At 35.4% G+C, this 23,829-nt stretch overlaps 1 protein-coding gene across 1 annotated transcript in view; it reads left to right on the top strand.

Annotated features, from left to right (window-relative positions):
- The window catches only part of LOC150081360 (mitochondrial tRNA methylthiotransferase CDK5RAP1), a 101,048-nt gene that overhangs the window by 69,243 nt on the left and 7,976 nt on the right, over nucleotides 1-23,829 (top strand). Inside the window, exons 8-10 of the mRNA XM_090380182.1 lie at nucleotides 7,484-7,637; nucleotides 13,755-13,885; nucleotides 20,033-20,182. Coding sequence (XP_090236308.1) covers nucleotides 7,484-7,637; nucleotides 13,755-13,885; nucleotides 20,033-20,182 — 435 coding nt within the window. The remainder of the gene's footprint in view (nucleotides 1-7,483; nucleotides 7,638-13,754; nucleotides 13,886-20,032; nucleotides 20,183-23,829) is intronic.

Raw genomic sequence — 23,829 nt, 5'->3', positions numbered from 1 at the left:
GTTGAAGAATTCTGTAAAATGGAGATACTGTACATAAGTAAAACAGCTACATTTCTTATCAGAGTAAAAGTTATAACGTTGCATTTTAAATAAAACTGAAATAAAAAAAAAATTAAAATTCAAAAACTAAATTAGTCAGGTTCTTGAAAGGTATGTGAGCTTGTACCAACAAATAGGTACACTGGTGTGCAAAACGTAAGGACCAACATTATTTCTAAAGGTTACAACCACAAAATCTTTATTTAAGGTACTCTTTACTGATGAGAATAGATTCAGTCTCAGCAGCGATTCTGAACGTCAGCTAATCTGGTGAGAGGTTGGCACATGGTATCACCCCACAAACATCGCTGAAAGGGATTGACATGCCGGTCAAGGTGTTCTCGTCTGGGGAGGCATTATCTTGAATGGACGTACACAACTCCAGATACTGGAAGGCAGTACTGTAACCAGTGCACGCTACTGTATTGAGGTAATCCTTCCCCATGTGCATCTGTTCCGAGGTGCCATTGGCCCCCGAGTTTGTGTTTATGGATGACAACGCTATACCCCATTGCACTGCAGCTGTTGATATGCTTTTGGAAAGTGAGGACATTGTTTGTATGGATTGGCCTGCCCGTTTCCCCTGAGCTAAATCCCATCGAACACATATGGGATGCTCTGGGGAGATGCCTAGCGGCACGTCCACACCCACTAGAAAATGTTCACCAGCTGAAGATGGCACTGACAGAGGAATGGATGATGTTACCACAAGAACTTAACGACAACATTATTCTAAGTATGGACAGGCGGTGCAAAGCCTGCATCGACATTAGGGGTGGCCATATCTCCTACTGAGGACCATCTCTTCCCTTTGTTCCATCTTTGGCAGTGATGCATCTGTATCATGGCAGCCAGTGCTATGTTGCCATTTTTGAATAAAGTCCCTCTGTACATTTTTGTTTCCGTTATTGTGTCGGTGTTGTTTCCTTCATCATTTTGTACCTCACGAGGTTCCTTTGGTATGCTTTTCCCACATCCAAGCCACTCCTATGAGAAGCTACAGGTGAAAACCTGACTGGTCCTTAAATTTTGCACACCAGTGTACTATGAAATACCTATTATTACCTATTTATGGTAAAAGAAGGTAAGGTTACCTAAAATTTTAAAAAGTTATTTCATATAATTAAAGTTAAAGCTAGGGTTTTACAATGTTATCACATTCTAAAATGTTAAAAAAGAACGTGCTTCATTTAGTATTAGTAGTGACAAATGGCACAAGAAAGCGAGTTTAGAAAGCATCAGCCAAAAAAAAAAAAAAAAAATCCTACATTACCTGCATCCCCTCCAATAATTTGTCTAGTTCTTCCTTGAATTAATTAAAACTGCCCACTTCCACGGCAGATGGAAGTTTGTTCCAACAATCAACTGTCCACTGGCTGAAGGCAAACTTCTGCACATCTATCCTGCGACCATCCTTCCTCAATTTTAATTTATGCATCCTCATGTGTGTAGCCTGAGCAAGAGAAAAAATGCCATCAGCAAGCTCTGTTTTAAATGTCAGTATTTGTTAGCCCTTATTAGTAATTTTGATTGATATTGGCAAAGATGCAGCTTTGGGGAGCAAAAACTTGAGGAATTACATGCCGTTATAATTTTGTTTGTTGTCCAACCCTTTCACATGTAGGCCAGTGGTGATCAGTTCTTGGAATGTATATGGGCTTGTAGCAGTGAGTTTTCTGAATGCATAGGGGTCCTGTGAGCAGTTTCTGATGGCAATGGGTTCTGTAGAATGAGTTTGAATATTAATTTTGTGAAAATGAACAGTCTGTACATAAATTATTTTAAATATTAATTTGTTCTTATTTTGAAGCCCTACATTAACTTTAAACTTTGTTGGTGGCTAGGTACTCTGGAGGTTATTTTTCCATTTCCAGAAGGAACCAAGCTACCAGCAGAACATTTAAGTTAATATAATCCAAATTTGAATCCTTTAATAGTTTGCATTTTAGCATTTTTCCACATTGGGAAGCTCCAATCTATGTTTAAATCAATATAGTATGTTCAAAATTTATATATTTAATTATTTGTTAAATATAAGATGACATACAGTAAACCCCCGCTATTCGTGGCTTCCTGTATTCGCGGTCGCTGATTTAATATAAAATGAAACCTAAAAAAATGTGAATTTTAAGGCACCGTGAACATTTTCCGCCATAAAAAAGCATGGGTGTGCCTAAAATTATCTTTCCCGGTCAAAACAGCGCTCAGTGGGTGGGGGGAGAGGGGTGACAAAATCGCAAGTGTGGATGTTTCTCGCTAATCCTTGTTCAGCATGTGTTATGAGCTTGTCATGGAAGGTTTCGTCGTTTGCTTTTAATTAATTTATATGCTTATAAATTTATCAATTTATAAATTGATATGCTTACAAAAACGATAAATCTACCATTTTGCAGTGTAAAACAGACTTTTTTGAGTGTGTTAACGGAAGAAAGTGACTTTATTGTGGACAAGTTCTTTCTAACCAGTACAAAAATATGGCTACGAATAACGAGGGAAATGTGAAAAGATCAAAGAAGGTGATGACATTAGCGAATAAAATTGAGTTATTAGACAAAATTTCTAATGGTGAAAGTGTCTCCTCAGTGGCAAAACATTATAAAATCAATGAGTCAACCATACGATCAATCAAGAAATTGGAAGAAAAAATCCGCTGTGGTGTCCGTGAAAACGCGTTAATTGCTTCAAAAATTTGCTCTGTAACTCGTGATGTTAAATTAGAAAAAATGGAAAAAGCTTTAAATCTGTGGATAGAAGACTGAACTCAAAATAAAATTCCGTTAAGTTCACTCATCATTCGTGAAAAGGCAAAACACATTTATCAGCACTTCAGCGAAACTGGTGATAGCACTGGCGGGATAAGTTTTTTAGCTAGCAAAGGCGCTGGTTTGAAAGATTTGTTTGAAATTTCTAATAAATATTGCATTCAATATTAAATTGTTTCTTATTTTCATTTCGATGCCATATGCTTGCATTTCACTATGTGCTGTCTATGTACATAGTCATATTATGAAGGTACATACAGGGTGTTTCAGTTAAACGTTTCAGAACTTCTAAGAGGGGTAGGGTACATCCTGACAACTCGAAATCATATAGCAATGTGGGGTTGGAAATGCTTTCCTGAAGCGGTGTTGTACACAGAAGCACCATAAAGAAAAGAGACCGTAAGTGAGAAATCGTTTTTAATAATACATGAAAAGAAGCAAAAGGTACATGGATTAAAGTAAGTGTTCGAAGTTTCTTCCACGGGCTACAATGCACGCCTCACATCTGCGACGCATGGACATCCGAACATTCTGGAATACTCCAGGCGAATTTCGAATTTCTTCGGCAGCTACTGCGATTCTTGCAACCAGCTCCTCAGCATTGTCAACTGGGGTGTCATAAACTAGCGATTTCATATGACCCCAGAAATAAAAATCAAGACATGATAGGTCGGGTGACCGAGCAGGCCAACGCACGGGACCACCACGTCCGATCCACTGTTGAACAAATGTGACATCCAGGTAGTTACGAACATCTCCGCTATAATGGGCAGGGGCTCCATCGTGTTGGAACCACATTGTCTGTTGCGTCAATGCAGAAATCTGTTCATCTGTCAAAAGTTGTGGCAATACTTGCTGCAGAAAGATCAAGTAGATAGGTCCGTTAAACGACACGGTAACAGGTAAGGTCCGATGAGGTGATCTCCCATAATACCGGCCCATACATTGACCGAAAATCGAATCTGTGCTGCACGACGTCGTATTGCATGCGGGTTCTCGACCGCCCAGATATGGTCGTTATGCGTGTTGAAAATTCCTTCCCTTGTGAAGGAATTTTCACGGTCATATGAAATCGCTAGTTTATGACACCCCTGTTGACAATGCTGAGGAGCTGGTTGCAAGAATCGCAGTAGCTGCCGAAGAAATTCGAAATTCGCCTGGAGTATTCCAGAATGTTCGGATGTCCATGCGTCGCAGATGTGAGGCGTGCATTGTAGCCCGTGGAAGAAACTTCGAACACTTACTTTAATCCATGTACCTTTTGCTTCTTTTCATGTATTATTAAAACGATTTCTCACTTTACGGTCTCTTTTCTTTATGGTGCTTCTGTGTACAACACCGCTTCAGGAAAGCATTTCCGACCCCACATTGCTATATGATTTCGAGTTGTCAGGATGTACCCTACCCCTCTTAGAAGTTCTGAAACGTTTAACTGAAACACCCTGTATAATACATACATAGACAAAATTTTAGACTAGTTTTTCTTATATATTTCATACTTTGGAACGGAACCCCTTTATTACTATGGGAGCCATAACTCAGTATTCACGTTTTCGGTATTCGAGGCATTTCTCAGGAACGTAACCCCCTCGAATAGTGGGGGTTTACTGTATTATCATCAAATGCTGCAGTTTGCAAGCATGAAAACATTACTATTTAAATATTTGGTGAACTATTCTATGCAAATAATGTTTCTCATGCAATGTAAGAAAAGAACCTTGTGGGACTAGCTACACTGTTTCAACCATATCTGATGTGCTGTCCATCCCTAGCTGATTTTGGCCAACCACTTTATTTGTTATCAATAAACATGGTTGTTTTTAAGTTTATGTAGCACTATGGCTATACAAGAATCCCTCTCCAACCATGGGGGTTATGTTCCTGAAAAGTATCATAATTAGAAAACTAGTTAATGAGGTTAAGATCCCATAGAAAATAGAAGGTTGGGTTAAAAACAATAAATATACCAATAAAAAAATTTCAAAAATATAGGTATTAAATATATGGGGGAAAAAAACTATAGTAAACTCCATTTTTGATTTATATCATATAAAAATGATAACATCTATTAAATATCAGTCATTACTTTGCATGCTCTTTTTATGAATTCACTTTCAACACTTATTGTGTTGAAAGTGAATTTCAGTACTTATTGTAAATTTAGAAGCCTTAACAAAAGATAAAATATGTTAGTTTGCAACAAATACTGATTTTGAAAAAAAAAAGGAGTCCAAAATAAACCAAGAATAAATAATTAGTCAAACACATGAGAATCCACAGAGGGGTGGCTATATGCCCACACACTATGCATATGGTACTCATAAACATGTCATTTTAGAAGATAGCACAAACAAATTCTATCCATCTGAAATACCTACTGAAACATGGTTTTATATTTACATACCAAAATTTTACAATTGGCTCTCACCTCCCCATGATATAGGAGGCGGGAGCCAATAATTGTCATGTTCTTTTGTTTAAGGAGACTGGATTGTACCACATATATGTAAAATAAAACACAATTGTAAAATTTTAGTATGTAAATATAAAACCATGTTTTCTTAAATCTGCAGTTGGTGAGAGATTCCTGTATTTTGGGAAGGATGGTTAGAATTTCTTGATAATAATAATAATAGAACTTTTATGCATACATTCTCTGATTGTTCTGTGTTTGTTGCTACGAAGCAATACAAACTCCTTGAATGGGTTGAGCACACTGAATTCTGATGTGATCCTTCCACTTATGAGAGCATCCTTGGACACAGGGGAGGTTCTCACGGACTGGAGATGTGCAAATGTATCCCCAATTCACAAAGGGGGATCGAAGGGTGACACGAGTAATTACAGACCAGTTAGTTTCACTTCTGTTCCGGGTAAAATAATGGAGTCACTGGTTAAAGATGCATTGCAGGATCATCTAGACAAGACTGCAGCAATAATTCAGACACAGCATGGGTTTGTTAAGGGAAAGTCTTGCCTGACAAATTTGATAGGATATTATGATGTAGTTACAAAGGAACTGGATGCAAAAAATAATTTCAGGATTTCAGGAAAGCTTTTGACACTGTTGCGCATGGAAGACTACTGTACAAATTTGAGAAGAATGGTATTAAGGGTAAGTTGCTACAATAGATAAAAGGATGGTTGAGTGGGAGAAGACAGAGGGTGGTAATCAATGGGTGCTGCTCTTCGTGGACTAATGTTATTAGTGGAGTCCCACAGGGCTCGGTGTTGGGTCCACTGTTGTTTTGTATATTTATCAATGATATTGATGAAGGTATATCAGGCTTAGTGTAGAAGTTTGCAGATAATACAAAGGTTGGCAGGGTGTTAATGACAGTAATGGCAGTGTGTTACTGTAACAGGATCTAGAAAATTTGGGCAGATGGGTTGAGAAGTGGAAACTGAAGTTTAACATTGACAAATGTAAAGTACTGCATATGGGTAGAAGTAACCACAGAGAAACGTACCAACTGTGTGGTACTTCACTTAAGGTGGTAGAAAATGAAAAAGACCTGGGAGTAATTGTGCAGTCAGATATGAAGTTTTCTGAGCAGTGCAGACAGGCTGCCAGGGCAAGTCATGGGGTTTTGTCAATGATATATAGGAATTTTGCTAGCAGGGAGAAGGAGGTGATTGTCCCTCTGTATAAGGCAATGGTCAGGCCACGCCTTGAGTACTGCATACAGGTCTGGAGGCCTCATTTTAGGAAGGATGTAGATTTCCTTGAGTGTGTACAGAGAAGGGCAACAAGATTGGTGAGGGGAATGAAGGGATCCTCTTACCAAGAGAGGCTTAAGTTCTGCAAATTGCAGTGGCTGGAGACTAGGCACCTGCGCGGTGATCTGATTGAGGTGTATAAGGCCTTGAATGGGTTAAGCACGCTGAATTCTGATGGGATCCTTCCACTTGTTCAGATTATGAACCTAAGGGGGCATAAATTCAAATTAAGAAAAGACAGATGTAGAATAGATGTGCGGAAATTTGCCTTTAGCCAGCAGGTGGTTAATTACTGGAACAAACTTCCATCTGTCGTTGTGGAAGTTGATAGGTTGAATAAATTTAAGGAGGAACTGGACAGGCGTCTGGAGGGAATGGTGTGATTTTTTTTTTTTTTTTTTTTGGCTGATGCTGCATAAGCTCATACACTTGCTTTCTTGCATCACATGCCACTACTACTACTACTACTTGTTCAGATTACAAACCTAAGGAGGCATAAATTCAAATTAAGAAAAGACAGATGTAGAATAGATGTGCAGAAATTTGCCTTTAGCCAGCGGGCGGTTAATTGCTGGAACAAACCTCCATCTGTCGTGGAAGTTGATAGGTTAAATAAATTTAAGGAGGAACTGGACAGGCATTTGGAGGGAATGGTGTGATTTTTTTTTTTTTTTTTTTTTTTTGGCTGATGCTGCATGAGCTCATCCACTTGCTTTCTTGCATCACATGCCACTACTACTAACTCAACTCATTGTTCAGTTGACAAATTTTATTAAGCATACTGAGTTAGCACTTGCAAAGCAAAAAAAAATTTTAGACAAATTTTTTTTCTTATTTTTTCAACTGAATTTTTTTTATTACGTTGTTTACCCTGTAGATATTTTATAAATCTATAAATTTTCATGTTTTTTTTTAATGAATTTAATTGGTGTCATCTGTTTTTTTTTTTTTTTTTTTTTTAGGTGTTGGAAGTAATTAAGGAAAGGCCAAATATTTGTAAAAATATCCATTTACCAGCACAGAGTGGAAATACAGAAGTTTTGGAAAGAATGAGAAGAGGATATAGTAGAGAAGCTTATTTGGATTTAGTTTCACATATTAGAGATGTTATTCCAGGTATCCTCAATAGCTTAGTGTATTTTAATATTACATTTATGTGGTAATACAAATCATGAATGGATCCCAGAGAATGACTGACTCAGATTTAAAGACTTGTAGGTTGAGGGCATTTCTTGTTTAGCATCACAAAAATGTGATTAAAATAACAACCAAAATGGTATTGTTACAGAAGAAAGCTAAGTTTATTTTACTGTGTAATGAACTGAAAAGTCTGATGAAAATGCCAACTTTTTAGGATTTGTTGATGATATTTGCCATACTGTTCACAAACAACATAGAATATTATTTGATGTTCATCATCATCATTCAAATCTGTTATGCCCAGTGAATGAACATGTTCCTGTAATATGTACAGATCATTCCCTCTGGACTATTAGCATTCACAGTTTCATGCTTTGTGTTATCCTCTTTTCCATTAGATTTTTACCTATAGCCAGAGTAAGTCTGTTTTCCTCTAATGCTTACTTAACACCATAAATTAATACATACACTTCCTCTTTATTTGCTTTTGGCCTACTGCCATTTGGGTTTGTTTAAAGTTAATCTCCTTCTCCTACCATTTCTACATATCAATACCATCTTCAGTTTACTTCACATATCTGTGATTGGATGATGGTTATCCCCAAGATTTTTTTCTTATTTACTTATTGTAATACAGCTGTGCCTCAATTTACATTATCTTGATTTACAAGGTTTCAGACTAAAGAGATTTTACTCTTAGTTCCAATTAATTTTCTGAGCTCCTCTACCTCACACTTACAAGATTTGTAACAAGGCTGCCAACTGACAGAAAAAATTAAATGCAGATTATTGCACAGGTACTGAGCTACTACAGTTCAACTTGTGTACAATGTGGCATGTTGTTCAGATGTGCTTTGTGAATTCTCTTATATTTTTTAGTAGTTTCAATAGATTTCTAGCGTTTGGAAAATAATTTTTATAAATATGGGGACTGTGAAGAAAAGTGATCACTGCAGTGATAAAAGAAAGTTAAAGACATCCAGAAAAGTGTTAAATTAAAAATTATTGAAAGCAGGGAAAATGGCAAGTGTACAGCTGATATTGCTAAACATTTAAGTTTAGTGTGGACTACAGTTCATGCTATGTTATTAAATAGAGAAAAAATAAGAATTAACCAAAGTTGGTTCTGGAAAGACCAAAATAATTCATAAACATGCTGATATTGTAAATAAAATGGAGTCAGAATTACCTTTGTGGATTTGAAGAAAGCAACATGAGGGAGGATACTTAAGTCAAGATTTAATTCGTGAGAAAGCTAGAACCATTTTCTCTAGACTTAAAGAGAAGCAACCAGTGATTAATGTGGAATTTAATGTTAGCAGAGTTTGGTTTCACAGATATAAAAGTAGGATAGGTTTAACTCCTGTCCTACTTTTAAACTGCAGATATGTCATGATGATGCTTTTTCAGCAAGTAAACAGAAAGCTGATAAGTTTGGCAAGTTTTAGTGATTTGATGGAGGAAAATGTGTACTCATCTCACTAGATATTTAACTTTGATGAAACTGAACTGTTTTGAAAAAAAAAAAAAAAAAAAAAAAAGATGTCTAAAAGAACCTATGGAAGATGAGAAAAAAGTACCAGGCCATAAAGCCTCAAAAGACAGATTTACTTTGATATTTCTGGGGATTTTAAAATGAAACCACTTTTAATTTATCATTTTGAAAACCCCAGAACATTAAAGAACTTCAGTAAGGCACATATCCCTGTAATTTTTAATAGCAATCAAAATGCATGGGTCACTAGTTATATTTTTGATGACTAGTTTAAAAATTATTTTACACCAGCTGTGGAAAGGTATCTTAAGAGCAGAAACTTGGCACAAATGGCCATCTTAGTTCTGGACAGTGCCACTGCTCATGGGGAACATCTTACTCTACCTGGTTTTATCAAAATTAAGTTCATTCCAGCAAATACCACCTCTCTGATCCAGCCTGTAGATCAAAATGTCATTGCCAACTTCAAGCAAAAATACCACAAGCTAACTTTTAGGCAATGATTTCATGCCACTGATGGTGATGAAAAACCCACCCTCAAAGAATTCTGGAAATCTTTTAATGTCAAGGATGCTATAAATAACATTGCCAAAAAAAAAAAGAGGATATGAGCACTGAATGTCTGGCATCAGGATGGAAAATCTGTGACCCTCGCATCAGGATGGAAATCCCTCAAAATCTGCAGATTTTGAGGAATTTCAGCCAGAAGAAGAGAAGAAACAAAAACAAGAAGAAATTCTGCAGCTTGGTGAAAATCTTGGTCTGTGGGCAAGGGGCAAAGATAAGGATGAGCTTGAGGGTTCTCATTCTTCTGACCTGTCTGAGGAAGAAATAGAAGCCATTAATAGTAGTAGTAGTAGTAGTGGCATGTGATGCAAGAAAGCAAATGTATGAGCTTATGCAGCATCAGCCAAAAAAAAAAAAAATCACACCATTCCCTCCAAATGCCTGTCCAGTTCCTCCTTAAATTTATTCAACCTATCAACTTCCACAACGACAGATGGAAGTTTGTTCCAGTAATTAACCACCCGCTGGCTAAAGGAAAATTTCCGCACATCTATTCTACATCTGTCTTTTCTTAATTTGAATTTATGCCCCCTTAGATTCGTAATCTGAACAAGTGGAAGGATCCCATCAGAATTCAGCGTGCTCAACCCATTCAAGGCCTTATATACCTCAATCAGATCACTGCGCAGGTGCCTAGTCTCCAGCCACTGCAATTTGCAGAACTTAAGCCTCTCTTGGTAAGAGGATCCCTTCATTCCCCTCACCAATCTTGTTGCCCTTCTCTGTACACGCTCAAGTAAATCTACATCCTTCCTAAAATGAGGCCTCCAGACCTGTACGCAGTATTCAAGGCATGGCCTGACCATTGCCTTATACAGAGGGATAATCACCTCCTTTTCCCTGCTAGCAAAATTCCTATATATCATTGACAAAACCCCATGACCTGCCCTGGCAGCCTGTCTGCATTGCTCAGAAAACTTCATATCTGCCTGCACAATTACTTCCAGGTCTTTTTCATTTTCTACCACCTTAAGTGTAGTACCACACAGTTGGTACGTTTCTCTGGGGTTACTTCTACCCATATGTAGTACTTTGCATTTGTCAAGGTTAAACTTCAGTTGCCACTTCTTAGCCCATCTGCCCAAATTATCTAGATCCTGTTGCAGTAGCACACTGCCATTACTGTCATTAACAACCCTGCCAACCTTTGTATCATCTGCAAACTTCGACATTAAGCCTGATATACCTTCATCAATATCATTGATAAATATACAAAACAACAGTGGACCTAACACTGAACCCTGTGGGACTCCACTAATAACATTAGTCCAAGAAGAGCAGCACCCATTGATTACCACCCTCTGTCTTCTAGCACTTAACCATCCTTTTATCCATTGTAGCAACTTACCCTTAATACCATTCTGCTCCAATTTGTACAATAGTCTTCCATGCGCAACAGTGTCAAAAGTTTTCCTGAAATCCAAGTATATGATATCAAAATTATTTTTCGCATCCAGTTCCTTTGTAACCACATCATAATATCCTATCAAATTTGTCAGACAAGACTTTCCCTTAACAAACCCATGCTGTGTCTGAATTATTGCTGCAGTTAATGAAGCTGTTGTGCCTGAATAAGAGGAAGTTCCCCAGACTGAATCAAGATTAACAGTAGAAAATATTAGAAAGATCATTACGGTAGCAGAGCAGTTAAAGACAATGCTTGGAGAAATATATTTACTTCAGGATAGGTGTTCAAGTCAACCAATTTTGTGGATGCTGCAGTGGAACCTTACAGGGTTATTTTGTATGGCCTCATAAAACCCAAGCATGCCAAGTTGGATTCCTATTTTAAGAAGACCACTGCTTAGCCACAGAGGAGCAACAAAATTTATTTCAACATAAAAAAATTTCGTTACTTTTCACTGCAAAACCACACTTTTTTTGAATTTCTGACCTTCTGTGGCCCTCAGTGGGTACTAAGGTCCTTAATTCCTCAACTTAAGAGAGTTTTGAGATAAGAGATGTTTTTCTGGAATCAGTTAAGTCATAAGTTGAGGCACCACTGTTTGATCTTCCCACCACTTCCTGTTAATTCTGTTTATCTTTTTTTTTTTAAACTGATTTCTGGTGATTCTAATTATTGATCAGTTCCTTTATTTCTTACCCAGCTTGTGGCTCTTTAGATTAAAATTGGCTTAAAAATTATTATAAACAGCTAATTTTGTCTTTTATCTAATTCAAAATTCATGCAAATTACCTGCATTCAATTTAAATCATAGGTTTTATTTTTTTAATTTATTTCTACTGTGTTGAAATAATTCTGTAGTCCTGTGCTATTACACTGAATAGGTAAATTACACTGAAAGAATTATGCTGAAAGGTGTAGGCCAAATATGACCCAATTCTAAGGGTTTATTGGTAACCATGAGTTATGTTTTTAAATTGGAAGTTTTACTTCCATACTCTATTTGACTATTCACTTAGCAAAAATACATTATTCAGTATATGTTCACTAAGAGAGGTCACCTGTCAGCTGATGAGAAGTGAGTAAGTGTCAAAAGAGCTGGCCTGACAGTGCCCCAGATTTTTAAACATATAGCAGATTCACCTATTGAGGTGATGCTGTACAATTTAAAAAGATATTGGCAACCTAAGCAGAACCGTAAGATAACAGTATTTGTCTCCAAGTGGAACATAAGCCTACCTTAAATAAGTGATCTTCAGTGCGAGCAGAAAATCTCTTCATAATTGAAATCAAATGCAGGAAATGCACACAAATTTTGATTTTAATTTTATTTTATGGAATTTTTAGTCACTTCTATATTTTTATCTTGATATTTCTACATATTATAAGAATATAGTGTTTTATTAATGAATAATGGTTATTTTCTTTTAAATAATGTTATTATTTTGAATTGAATAATGAATGAATATATCTTCATCGTGCATAAAAATAAAAGGTAATAAAAAACTTTGCATGCTACAACTTTTTGATTATTTTCATGATAAGCATAAAAGCTTGAGCCAAATGTAGTTTGTTTTTTATGTTAACAAATAAAGTAAAAATTTGATAACTTGTGTAATCAAGCTCCACTGTGTGTATCTCTCACTAGTTGCTCTTAATCATAACTAATAGCTACTGCTATTCAGACTATACTTGAAATAAATGAATTAATAAATCAAAATTAAAAAAAAAAAAAAAAGGACAATGGAAATATTTTCATGGCAGCCATGGGAAAGTTTCTTGAGGGGAATGAAACACTATAATTACTAAGTCCATAATAAAGAATTGCAGAGACAATAGAAGTTGATAAAGTGTTGTACACTTTAGGTTTTACTACTTTTCAGATGGTAATTCTTCCCTTGGGATTCTGTTATCAAGTCAGTTAAAAAAAAAATAAATAAAATAAATTCTGATTATACTCCAGGATGACCACAGTCAGAGGAATTTATGCAATAAAGAGAACACATGAAACAGCACCATATTTAGCATTCACTAGCTTGAGCCACAGTCACTCAAAGCATATGCACTTATTTGCATTAGTAGTGGCATATGATTCAAGAAAGCAAGCTTATACAGCATCAGCCAAAAAAAAAAAAGATGAAAACGCTTATTTTGGTTAATGGATTAAAAAAGAAAATTGCTTTCTTTCATTTCTGTCTAAAGGTAGTCTTATGTAGTGTTTGAATCTATTTGGTAACAAAATCCTGAAATGAGTTTTAAACACCATCTGTAAAAAATAATAGTTTAGTTATTCTCTGTGTAGGGTTTCTAACATTATATGGTCAGTAAACTAATTGTTGCTTACAAAAACATGCCATTAAGTGTTATTAATTTAATTTTAATTGTATGTACTCTGCTAATTATAAAACATGACAACTAAACACAAAATTGAAGATACAGAAAGTAAAACAGAAATGTAATTTCACTGAAACATTAACATTCTTCTCAAGGGATATCTAACGGGACCAAAAAAAAAAAAGTAAAATCACAGCAAAAATAAAATTGGTAATCATATAATTATGGTTTATTATTTAAACTATTTATAAACATCATGATTAAGTATTGGGTTGTTTTCTCTTTTTTGCAGATGTTTCTTTTACATCTGACTTCATTTGTGGTTTCTGTGGAGAGACTGAAGAGGCTCATGAAGATACAATATCTTTAATAAAATCAGTTAAATATGAATTTGCTTATGTATTCCCATATAGTATGCGAGAGGTAAGTGATACAGTATTCTTTTTTCATTCCATGATGATATACATTAATAGCATTGGTAACATTTCATCAAATGCTTATATGCAAAGGCCATGCAATGAAAGGAACTCTAGAGATTATAAGGTGTGGTTATTAATGAGACTGTGTGCAGTCTCATTAATAACCACACTACACACCAAGTGCCATCTGTGAAATAAAAAGGCACAGCAGTTGACTTTGAACCTTTCCCTAGTTGTCTGCCAGCATGCTGGCAGACAACTAGGGAAAGGTTCAAAGTCACATTCCAGCATGCTCATTTGCTTTGCAGTGAGACAGGTTTTCATTACCTTGTGGTTTTGCAAACTGCAAAAACACAAGGTAATAAGTCTGGAAAAATGACAGACAAAAGAATCTAACAGTGAACCAACCTCAAATTTTTAACAAAACAAAAGAAAACACCAACTGAAAGCTATGAGCCGTTACATCAAGTTTATGGGGAAGGTACTATGTCAATAGCCAGCATGTTCAAATGGCATAAAAGATTTTTAGAAGGAAGAAAGAATGTAGAAGATGATGAACAACCAGGCCATCAGGTATCTATGGAAGCTGATGAAAATGTGGACTAGATAGGATGCTGATGAGAAGGGATCGTCATTTAATCGTTAGAATGGTTGCATCAGAGCTCAATATGGACAAAGAAACAGTTAGACAAATTTTAACTGAAAATTTAGGCATGAGAAAAGTGTGTACCAAGATTGTGCCAAAAAGTTTTGAATGAAGATCAAAGAATGAGAAGATTCCAAGTTTGTGAAGATGTTTTGAAAAAAAATGAAGAAGATCCAGACTTTCTGAGTACAGTCAGTCCTCGTATAGCACGATAGTTGTGTTCCTAGAAACCCTCGTGCAATATAAACAACAGGCCCTATGGGAAAAATAGGGTTAGGTGCCGACCACCCAAGATTGAACACACATTTGTAACCAAAACATTACCAAACACAATAAATTATGACTATTACGTAAAAATATATTGCTAATGCTTTTGCTTCTATTGTAAGCAAACTTGTTTTTTGTTTGATTTTCTATCGAAACAGATGACAGCCATTCCATCTCTTCCAATTCTTTGTTCCTTAATCTAATGGATTTTAATTACACTTTGAGTTGTTCCTGCTATGAAAGTTGATTTTATTTTCTCTGCATTCTTTGTAATTCTCGGCATTGCCTCATTTAGGGCTGTACCACGTGCAATATCACATGGTCTTTCATTTCGCTCAAAGCGTTTCACAATTTCATATTTTTTCTCTATCGACAGAGGCAGACTGGCCATAAGCCTTACCGGGGAAACCCCAGTAGGCTGGAGGCCAGTGTGATTTTGGCCATAAACGCTAGTATGAGGCCACTACAAATTTTCCCGGGTAAGAATTTTTGACCTAGTCCGCCTCTGTTTATCGATATTGCTTTTCTTTTTCTCTCTGAATCTGTGGTGTCTTCACCAGGATGCTTCCTTTTCACATCTTTTAAGTATTTTACTCATTTTTAGGGAATAAAGCACAATTACAAAATGAGGAGGCACGCTTGATACACATAAACAAATGCATGTGTGTAGGCGCCTCCGTAGCCAGGTGGGAAGGAGCAGCAGTGCGTAGCACACGCTTCTTGATTAGACCGGGGTTCGAGCCCGTCACCACCAAATACGGAACATGCGGAAAGGTCAGGGAATGACCACCGCACCGGAGCAATATGGCCTTAGTTGCTAATGCTCCTAAAAACCAAATAACAACAACAACAACAGCATGTGTGTAGCAACTGAATAAACAACACTGTAAACGCGCAAGACACACTATGAACACCTCACTAGCTCACATTTTACTAAAGCACATTTCTGGGGGTTACTACCATAAAACAATAAAAATCCAGTTGCGTTTCTGCTAGTGGAATCTGTTATAAACTGGTAGTAAACTCGATCTAATTGCATTTGCGATAATACCAATAGCTGGAATTGTGTGGGTTTTTACGTTATTATGGTTAAATGTGTTTCCCTTTCACTGATATAAAAAACATAAACACATTTTCAGAATCTTCTCTTCATTCCTATCATGTTACGCTCAGTTGGGGTGATTCAGCGTTCGACTGCCATTTCTTGTAAACACAAAGGCGAATCGTGCATAAGCGAATTCAGTTCGTGTTATATACGATATCGTTCCCCCTATTTATAAATCGTGTATGATCAAATTCGTGTAGTGTAAACACGTGCTATACGAGGACTGACTGTACTGTAATTACTTCTGATGAAAGTTGGCTGTTCCAGTACAGCTCAGAAACTAAAAGACAGTCAGTGCAGATAAAACAATCCCCAAAACATAAAAAAAGTAAGAATGTCATGTAAAAATAAAAATGAAAACCATACTTCTTATTTTCTTCAATATTAAAGGAATTATTATGGCTAAATATGTCCCACAAAATCAGACTGTCAATCAAACATACAACATTGAAGTTCTGACAAAGTTGCATCTGCATCAAAAATATCTGAATTGTGGATGGATGTTTGGTACACAGTGCACCCTACTTTCCAGGCCTAGTCCATTGTGACTTTTTTCTCTAACCTAAACTGAAAAGGTAACTTACGGGAATCCATTTTCAGTCCATTGAAAACATTCAGAAAAATAAATAAATAAATAAAAAAAAAAAACGGATCTACAGAAGATGACTTCCAGAAATGCAAGCCCAAGGCAATTATTTTGAAGGGATAACTTGTAAGGTGAAAAATATTTCGTTATATTTATTTTATTGCAACAGTCTTGTTATTTAATAGCCACACCTCGTATGAAAATAACACAAAAATTCATATAAATCCAAGCACAGTTATTTGTCTACATTTCAGAGATACTTTGAGCTTCCTTTTCAAGGCTGAAAGATGTTATTACAGTTTTATAGCTGAAAGAATTTACTCCTTCAACTACAAAGCTGTAACAACATCTTTTTACACCTTCATAGTTGAAACACAACACAACCTCATCTTGTTTGTGATGGACCAGTGGTACCTCTAACTCCTGAGAATGTACACAAAATATAATAATATTGGCCATATGAAACTACTTGATAGCCTCATGTGCACTTGAAATGACATAGCAATTGCTCAATATTTCTTGCTAATTTTTTTAATGGTCAACAAAAGTATAGGCACTTAAAGTGTAAACTATCATTTACATGTTCTTCAGTAGTTATTAAAACAAAAAAGTTGGACCTGAATGGGGATTTTTTGGAGTGTTTTTGAATTGCTATAGTATGAATATTTTTTGATAAATATTTCTGAATAAATATTTCTTGATTTTTTTAATTGATTAACAATGGCTTTTTTTCTTCATCCAAAAAAGTGTTAGTACTATTGACATAGCAAATTAAAATTTAGTATCCATATTAGTTATTTTTAAGAATTATTTTTGTAACAGTCCATTCCATTTCTATTTTTTTTTTTTTTTTTTTTTGAAAAATTACACTTATCACACTTCACATAACTTCCTCCTTAGACTCAGTTGTTGACAAATAAACAAAGAGCATTGATCTCCCTGGCTCATGTGGATTCATAGTACCACTAATACAGTAAAGCTTATACATTTGAAGTACTTGCTCGCTAGTATACTATTTTGTATATATAAAGAAGCTTTGTGTTTACAGCTGTTCCTAACCAAATCTGACTCTAAGAGGAAATAGTAAATGACCAAAAGTGAAATTTTTGCAGTATTAAATGATAGTAGACCACTGCTTCTCAACCTTTTATCATTCATGGACCACTTCAAGCATTCTTTACTTATTGCGAACCACCAGGTAGGGTTTCTTTACATCTATGAATTTTCCTGACAAATTTAGTTTTTTCTTTTATTATCAGCTCTGTTAAGTAATGAATTGGTGGTAATAATGTACGAATGGTAAGAGAAATTTTAAAAGAAAGAAAACTTAATAGTGTCATATTTTTTATTGAAAAAATAAAGTAAAAAATTAATTAAATATAATTAAAAATATTCCAAAAAAAACTCACCCAACATATACAATCAAATAATCACTACAAATTTTAATTTGTAGTGATTATTTGATTTAACAGTTATTCTTGCGCACTAGTTTTGTGAAAACATAAAAAATACTTTATGAATACACAAGAACAAATTCAATACATAGGCGCCTCCGTAGCCAGGTGGGAAGAAGCAGCAGTGCATAGCACACGCTTCTTGCTTAGACCGGGGTTCGAGCCCGTCACCACCAAATACGGAGGATGTGGAAAGGTCAGGGAATGACCATCGCATATCCCGGAGCAATATGGCCTTAGTTGCTAATGCTCCTAAAAACAAAACAACAAACAACAATCAGTACATATTACATGCTCAGAAGCTGATGATCAACTATGACAGATGAAACTTGTGGCCTCACCAGTAGTGTGCTGGCGACACACAGTGTCTTACATTGTAAGCCGTACATTCCAATCAGGAGATATCCCTTACAATGTAAGGGATGTCTCCTGATTTGCAATAACCTTTTGTTATTTGCAATAACAAAAGGCGCCTCCGTAGCCAGGTGGGAAGGAGCAGCAGTGCGTAGCACACGCTTCTTGATTAGACCAGGGTTCGAGCCCATCACCACAAAATACGGAGGATGCGGAAAGGTCAGGGAATGACCACTGCATATCCCGGAGCAATATGGCCTTAGTTGCTAATGCTCCTAAAAACCAAATAACAAACAAACAAACAGTAATAACAAAGTAAACAGTTTTGACAATTTTAATTTTATTTGTGATTATATTTTATACTTACAATAAAATTTACCTTCCTATGGACCATTGGTGGTCTGCAGACCACAGGCTGAGAAACACTGCAGTAGACCCAGTCGATATAAATTCAAATTAAGAGGAAAGAATAATAGACCAGACTGTAAGAAGTTCTCCTTTACTCTGTGGCTTGGTAATAAGTGGAATAAGTTCCTTTCATGGGAAATTGAGGTTATGGCTTATGGAGATTCAAAGGCTTATTCAATCAGTACCTACAAGAAAAAGAGAAACATACAGTGTTTTTTGTTGCTGCAGCAAAATCTGCTGGCTTTGCCAATGCTAACACTAATAAAAAGTATGGATTTATTCAGCACATCAGTTGACCTTTTCACTTAAATTGAAAACCATTTCGATTTTTTTATTTTCTGGCTCAGTTAGTCTTTGTCTGCAAATAGTTCACAAATCCTACATTCAGTTTTGTTTCACAAAAGAAGAAAGAAGGAGAGTTTCCCTTTAGTTTCCAGCGGTTGGATCCAGATCTTCTATGCATACTCCCTGACCAAGGTTTTATTAATTTTCTTAGCAAATAAATATGTCTCCCTGCTTTTAGCAATTCAGAAAGCTATTAAATATGATGATTTCACAACTGATTTTTCTATATAAAAAAAAGTTTTTGAAAGTCATTTTTGTTCAAAAAGGTGATTTTTTCATAAGTCAAGAAAGCTGCTTAGCTGTTCAGGCTATAGTGCACTAGTTTCAGTGGTAATCTATTTCATATGGTGTTTTGTATAGTGTGCGTTCATAGTTCAAGTGCCATGTTGTGTAGGCTGAAAACCCCAGCATAACTGCAGCCCCAGCTGAAGAGACTTTTAAGAATTCCTCTAATCTGTGTTTAAACCCATCCTTTCCAAATGAGTGACAAACGGCAAAACCACTACCATGGAGGACAATCTTAACATTCATTTATGATTTAGTTGCAAAGGAAGTTGCTTAGTGCAATGTCAGGTTTCATTGGTACTTTACAAAATAGATTATTTACTAATAGTAGAGGGAAGACTGATGTGAAAATTCCCAGCAGCTTGTAACTGAAATGATTTCAGAAATTGAGTTTCATAATTGTCCTAACACTTTTTTTTTTTTCTGTATATGTTTTTTAAATGTCACATGTGTGTTAATTTAAGATATCTAAAGTTACGTTAATTTTAGTTAATATTTTTTAATATTTTAATGTTTTAATATTTTAATAATGTTAAATTCCATTAACAACATTATTAAAATAATTGCAAAAATAATATTAAAATAATTTCCATTAATATTATTAAAACAATTGACTTAAAAAAATAATTTTTTATTTCATTTATATGTAATTTATTTTGTTTGAAAAAATAAAAAAAAAATTTTTTTTTATTCAAAAAAAGAAAACAAAAGCATTTCACAAACTCAAAGATGATATTCCAGAGGATATAAAGAAAAAAAGAGTTACAGAAGTAGTATTGGCTTTTAGAGATAATGCACTTCAGTTGCATCAAAAGCTGATAGGAAGTTGTCAGTTAGTTTTGGTTGAAGGGGTAAGTTGTTATTTTGCCTTGATAATTTATATTTAAATTTTTATATTGAAGTAAAATGTTAACAGTATTTTTAAAAGTATGATTTATTGAACTATTTTAAGTATGTGATTAACAAATATATTTCAAAAGAAAAATTTCTGTGTGTAATTTATAAAGTTCCAATAATTTAGCAAATTTGCTTCAGGGAAATTTTAAAATATGAAGACTTTAATTTGTTCTTATTTTGACTTGATTGTAAAGTCAATTAAACTCTCTGACCAAACTCCCTTTTCAAACTCTCTGACCAAAGGCAATTGCTAGGGGAGTAATGAAAGTAATCCTGAAAAATTTTCATTTAAAATATGTATCTTTTAGATTATTTTGTAACCAGAAAATTAAATGTTACTTATTAAGAAAAAATTACTTCAAGGAGTTTTGTGATAACTCTTTATGTGTATAGATTTCTAATTTACAGGTTAGAAACTTATCAGTGCTACAGTTTAAATCTGGACCAGCAAATGGATGATCAGAAAGCATATTTTGTTCAGTCACCTTGGATAGAAATAAAAGTGTAATATAATTTTATGGAGAACGCTATAATTGCCAGAAATCTTATTAATTACTTGGCTGATTTAGTTTTTAAGTTTACTTCAAGTTTCCTAATGTGTTTTTTATAATAAAAAATTATAATAATTCTACAATTAGCCTAGCATATTTTATTTGAAATAGAATTATACTTTTAAAAAATTGTGGTAAGTTAAACTTTGGACCCTGTTTATTTTTAATGTAATCATTCTCACTTTAGTGAGTAACTGGCAATGTTTAAAACATTGCCACACCGTTGTACATGATGCAAGTATTAAGTAATTTTGGAAGTTTATATAAAATTTAAAAAAAGGATATAATGACATATGGCCATATCACATTCGCTTCAAAATGGAATGGAAATATTATTTTTTTCTCTACCATTCTGGAACCTGAAGAAATTATAAACAAAACTTGGAGCTGAAAAATGGCGTGCTCAGATCCTAAGATTCCAAGTCAAACCCAGTTGGCAGTTCTGATTGTTCAACATTATAAGTGAAATTATTGTCAAAAATCAAGAATTTAAAAAAAAAAGCCAAAATATCAAAAATCATTAAAAATGCTCATCATTACTTTCTTTTTTGATCAGTAATATCTATTTATGAATCACTCCAATTTCATCACTTCTGAATCGAATTTCAGAGAATTTCTTCAGCATCAATTTTTTACACCTTGCTTGGACAACTGAGGTTGAGAGGTGCAATCTCCCCTATCCAACTTTTCAAGGAAATTTACTGCCACATTCTATTACAATGTATGTGTACAATTACTTGGAAAGACAAATAAGAAATTGCAGCAGTTAATGTAAAACTTTGAGACAATTCCTACCTAAACAAACAAACCATTGAAATATACTTGAAACAACCTTAAAAGTGTGTGTGTGTGTGTGTGTGTGTGTGTGTGTGTGTGTGTGTGTGTGTGTGTGTGTGTGTGTGTGTGTGTGTGTTCGTTCGTTCGTTCGTTCGTTCGTTTGTTCCACAGAACCCATAAGTGAAAATCACATATATATGTATTTACTTGTCAAAGGGTTGACAAAGAAACTAAAAAAACAAAAGTTGTCAGCTTAATTTTCAAAAGTAAAATTCTGATCTTTCTTCAACGGAAGCTTGTGCTGAGCTTACTCAATAAGTTGTAACTTGCTGATTGTTTATAGATGCAAAAGTACTTAATCTTTTTGAAGATTGTATGAAAACCAAAACTCCTTTCCTTGCCAAATTAATTGTTAAATTAATGGTACTAATTCCAAATGTATTATGAGATAAACAGATGTTGCAGATAAACAAAAGTTGTCAGCTTAATTTCAAGTGCAATTCTAAGTATTTCAAGTATTTTCCTTGAAAAGACTTGAAAGCTCAAGCTCCTTTTCTTGATGAATGAAATTATTAAATTAATGGTGCTAATTCCATGTATAATTATTTTGTGTTGTGACACCCTCTAGTGCTCAGGCCATGTCTCAATCTGTGGGACAGAAATTAAATACCACCATGACATTTTGCCAGAAATCATCTTCCTTCCTTCCATTGTGAAATCCTTTGCCATTAATATCTTTTTGCATTATTCTTTTTACATGTGCCCTCTGATGTCATGTGATTCATTAGTAATGATGAGGTGAAGAATATTAGCATTAGCAGAGACATGTGATGCAAGAAAGCAAGTTATATAGCATCAGCCAAAAAAAAAAAAACCCTTCCCATTTCACCCATCCAGTCACTCCAAACGTTTGTCTAGTTCATCCTTAAATTTATTTAAGCTGTCGACTTCCACAACAACAGATGGAAGTCTGTTCCAGCAATCAACTACCCGCTGGCTAAAGGCAAACTTCCTCACATCTATTCTACAACTGGCTTTCCTCAATATGAATCTATGCCTCCTCAGGTTCTTAATCTGAGCAAGCAGAAGTATCCCATCAGCATTCAGCCTGCTCAAACCATTCAAGACCTTATACACCTCAATTAGATTACCTCGCAAGTGCCTACTCTCCAGATGCTGCAACTTGCAGAATTTAAGCCTCGCTTGGTAAGAGCACCCCCTTTGTTGCTCTCACCAATCTTGTTGACCTTCTCTGTACTTGTTCTAGCAACTCTACATCCTTCCTAAAATAAGGCCTCCAGACCTGTATGCAGTACTCAAGGTTTGACCTGACCACTGCCTTATACAAAGGGATAATCACCTCTTTGTCTCTGCTAGCAAAATTCCTATATATCATTGACAAAACTCCATGACCTGCTCTGGCATCCTGTCTGCACTGCTCAGAGAACTTCATATCTGACTGGACAATTACCCCAGGTCTTTTTCATTCTCCATTCTGACCTCTGCTACTTTCTCTAACATGCTATTACAAATAATAATCATCTAGTTTATTTAAAAAAAAAAATTTCCCCATGGTGAGTTTCCCTCCCACTTATTCCAATCAGTCTGGGGAAGATTAAAGTCACCCATAATAAGACATTCAAGTGTACTTGAATGTCTTATTATGGCTTATTAAGTCCGGCGCTTATTATGTCTTATTAAGGCCGCCGTAGCCTAGTGGTCAGGCGCGCGGGTGCATAAGTACACGTGCCTTGAGTGACCGGGGTTCAAGCCCGTGACTGCTGAATACGGTTCTGTTTCTTGTATTCTGTCTATATTGTGAACTCCTCTGACTGTTTGGTCGTCCCGGAGTATAAACAGAAAATTTATTTATTTATTTTTACTTGTCCATGTCATCTGCATGTAGAGACTCTCGTGATACTCTTCACAATCCTCCGATCTGTAAATTATTCCCACTCTCATTACACCTTTGCTTCCAACTAACTCACACCACGCAGATTCTCTGCTGGCAGACATAACTTCAGACTCAGCGAAGGCTCTTTTCCCACTCAGGCTGCTTTTGATAAGAAGCATGACTCCCTCCACCTCTTTTCTCTTCCCTAATTACATTATACGTATTGTAGTGGAACTCATCTCCGATTTCTGGGTGATACCACGTTTCCGTTAGCCCTATTATGTCATCATTAGTTGTTTTAACCGGGAGTTCAAATTCAGCCATTTTATTGGCAACACTCCTGACATTACTGTAGACACAGTTAAGACTAAATAATCTT

Source organism: Mastigoproctus giganteus, chromosome 8 (assembly GCF_048544385.1).
Source record: "Mastigoproctus giganteus isolate SK-2022 chromosome 8, ASM4854438v1, whole genome shotgun sequence".
In the NCBI taxonomy this organism is placed as follows: Eukaryota; Metazoa; Arthropoda; class Arachnida; order Uropygi; family Thelyphonidae; genus Mastigoproctus; species Mastigoproctus giganteus.
The sequence above is the reverse complement of the archived record's forward strand: the minus strand, read 5'-3'. Positions and strand labels throughout refer to the sequence as shown.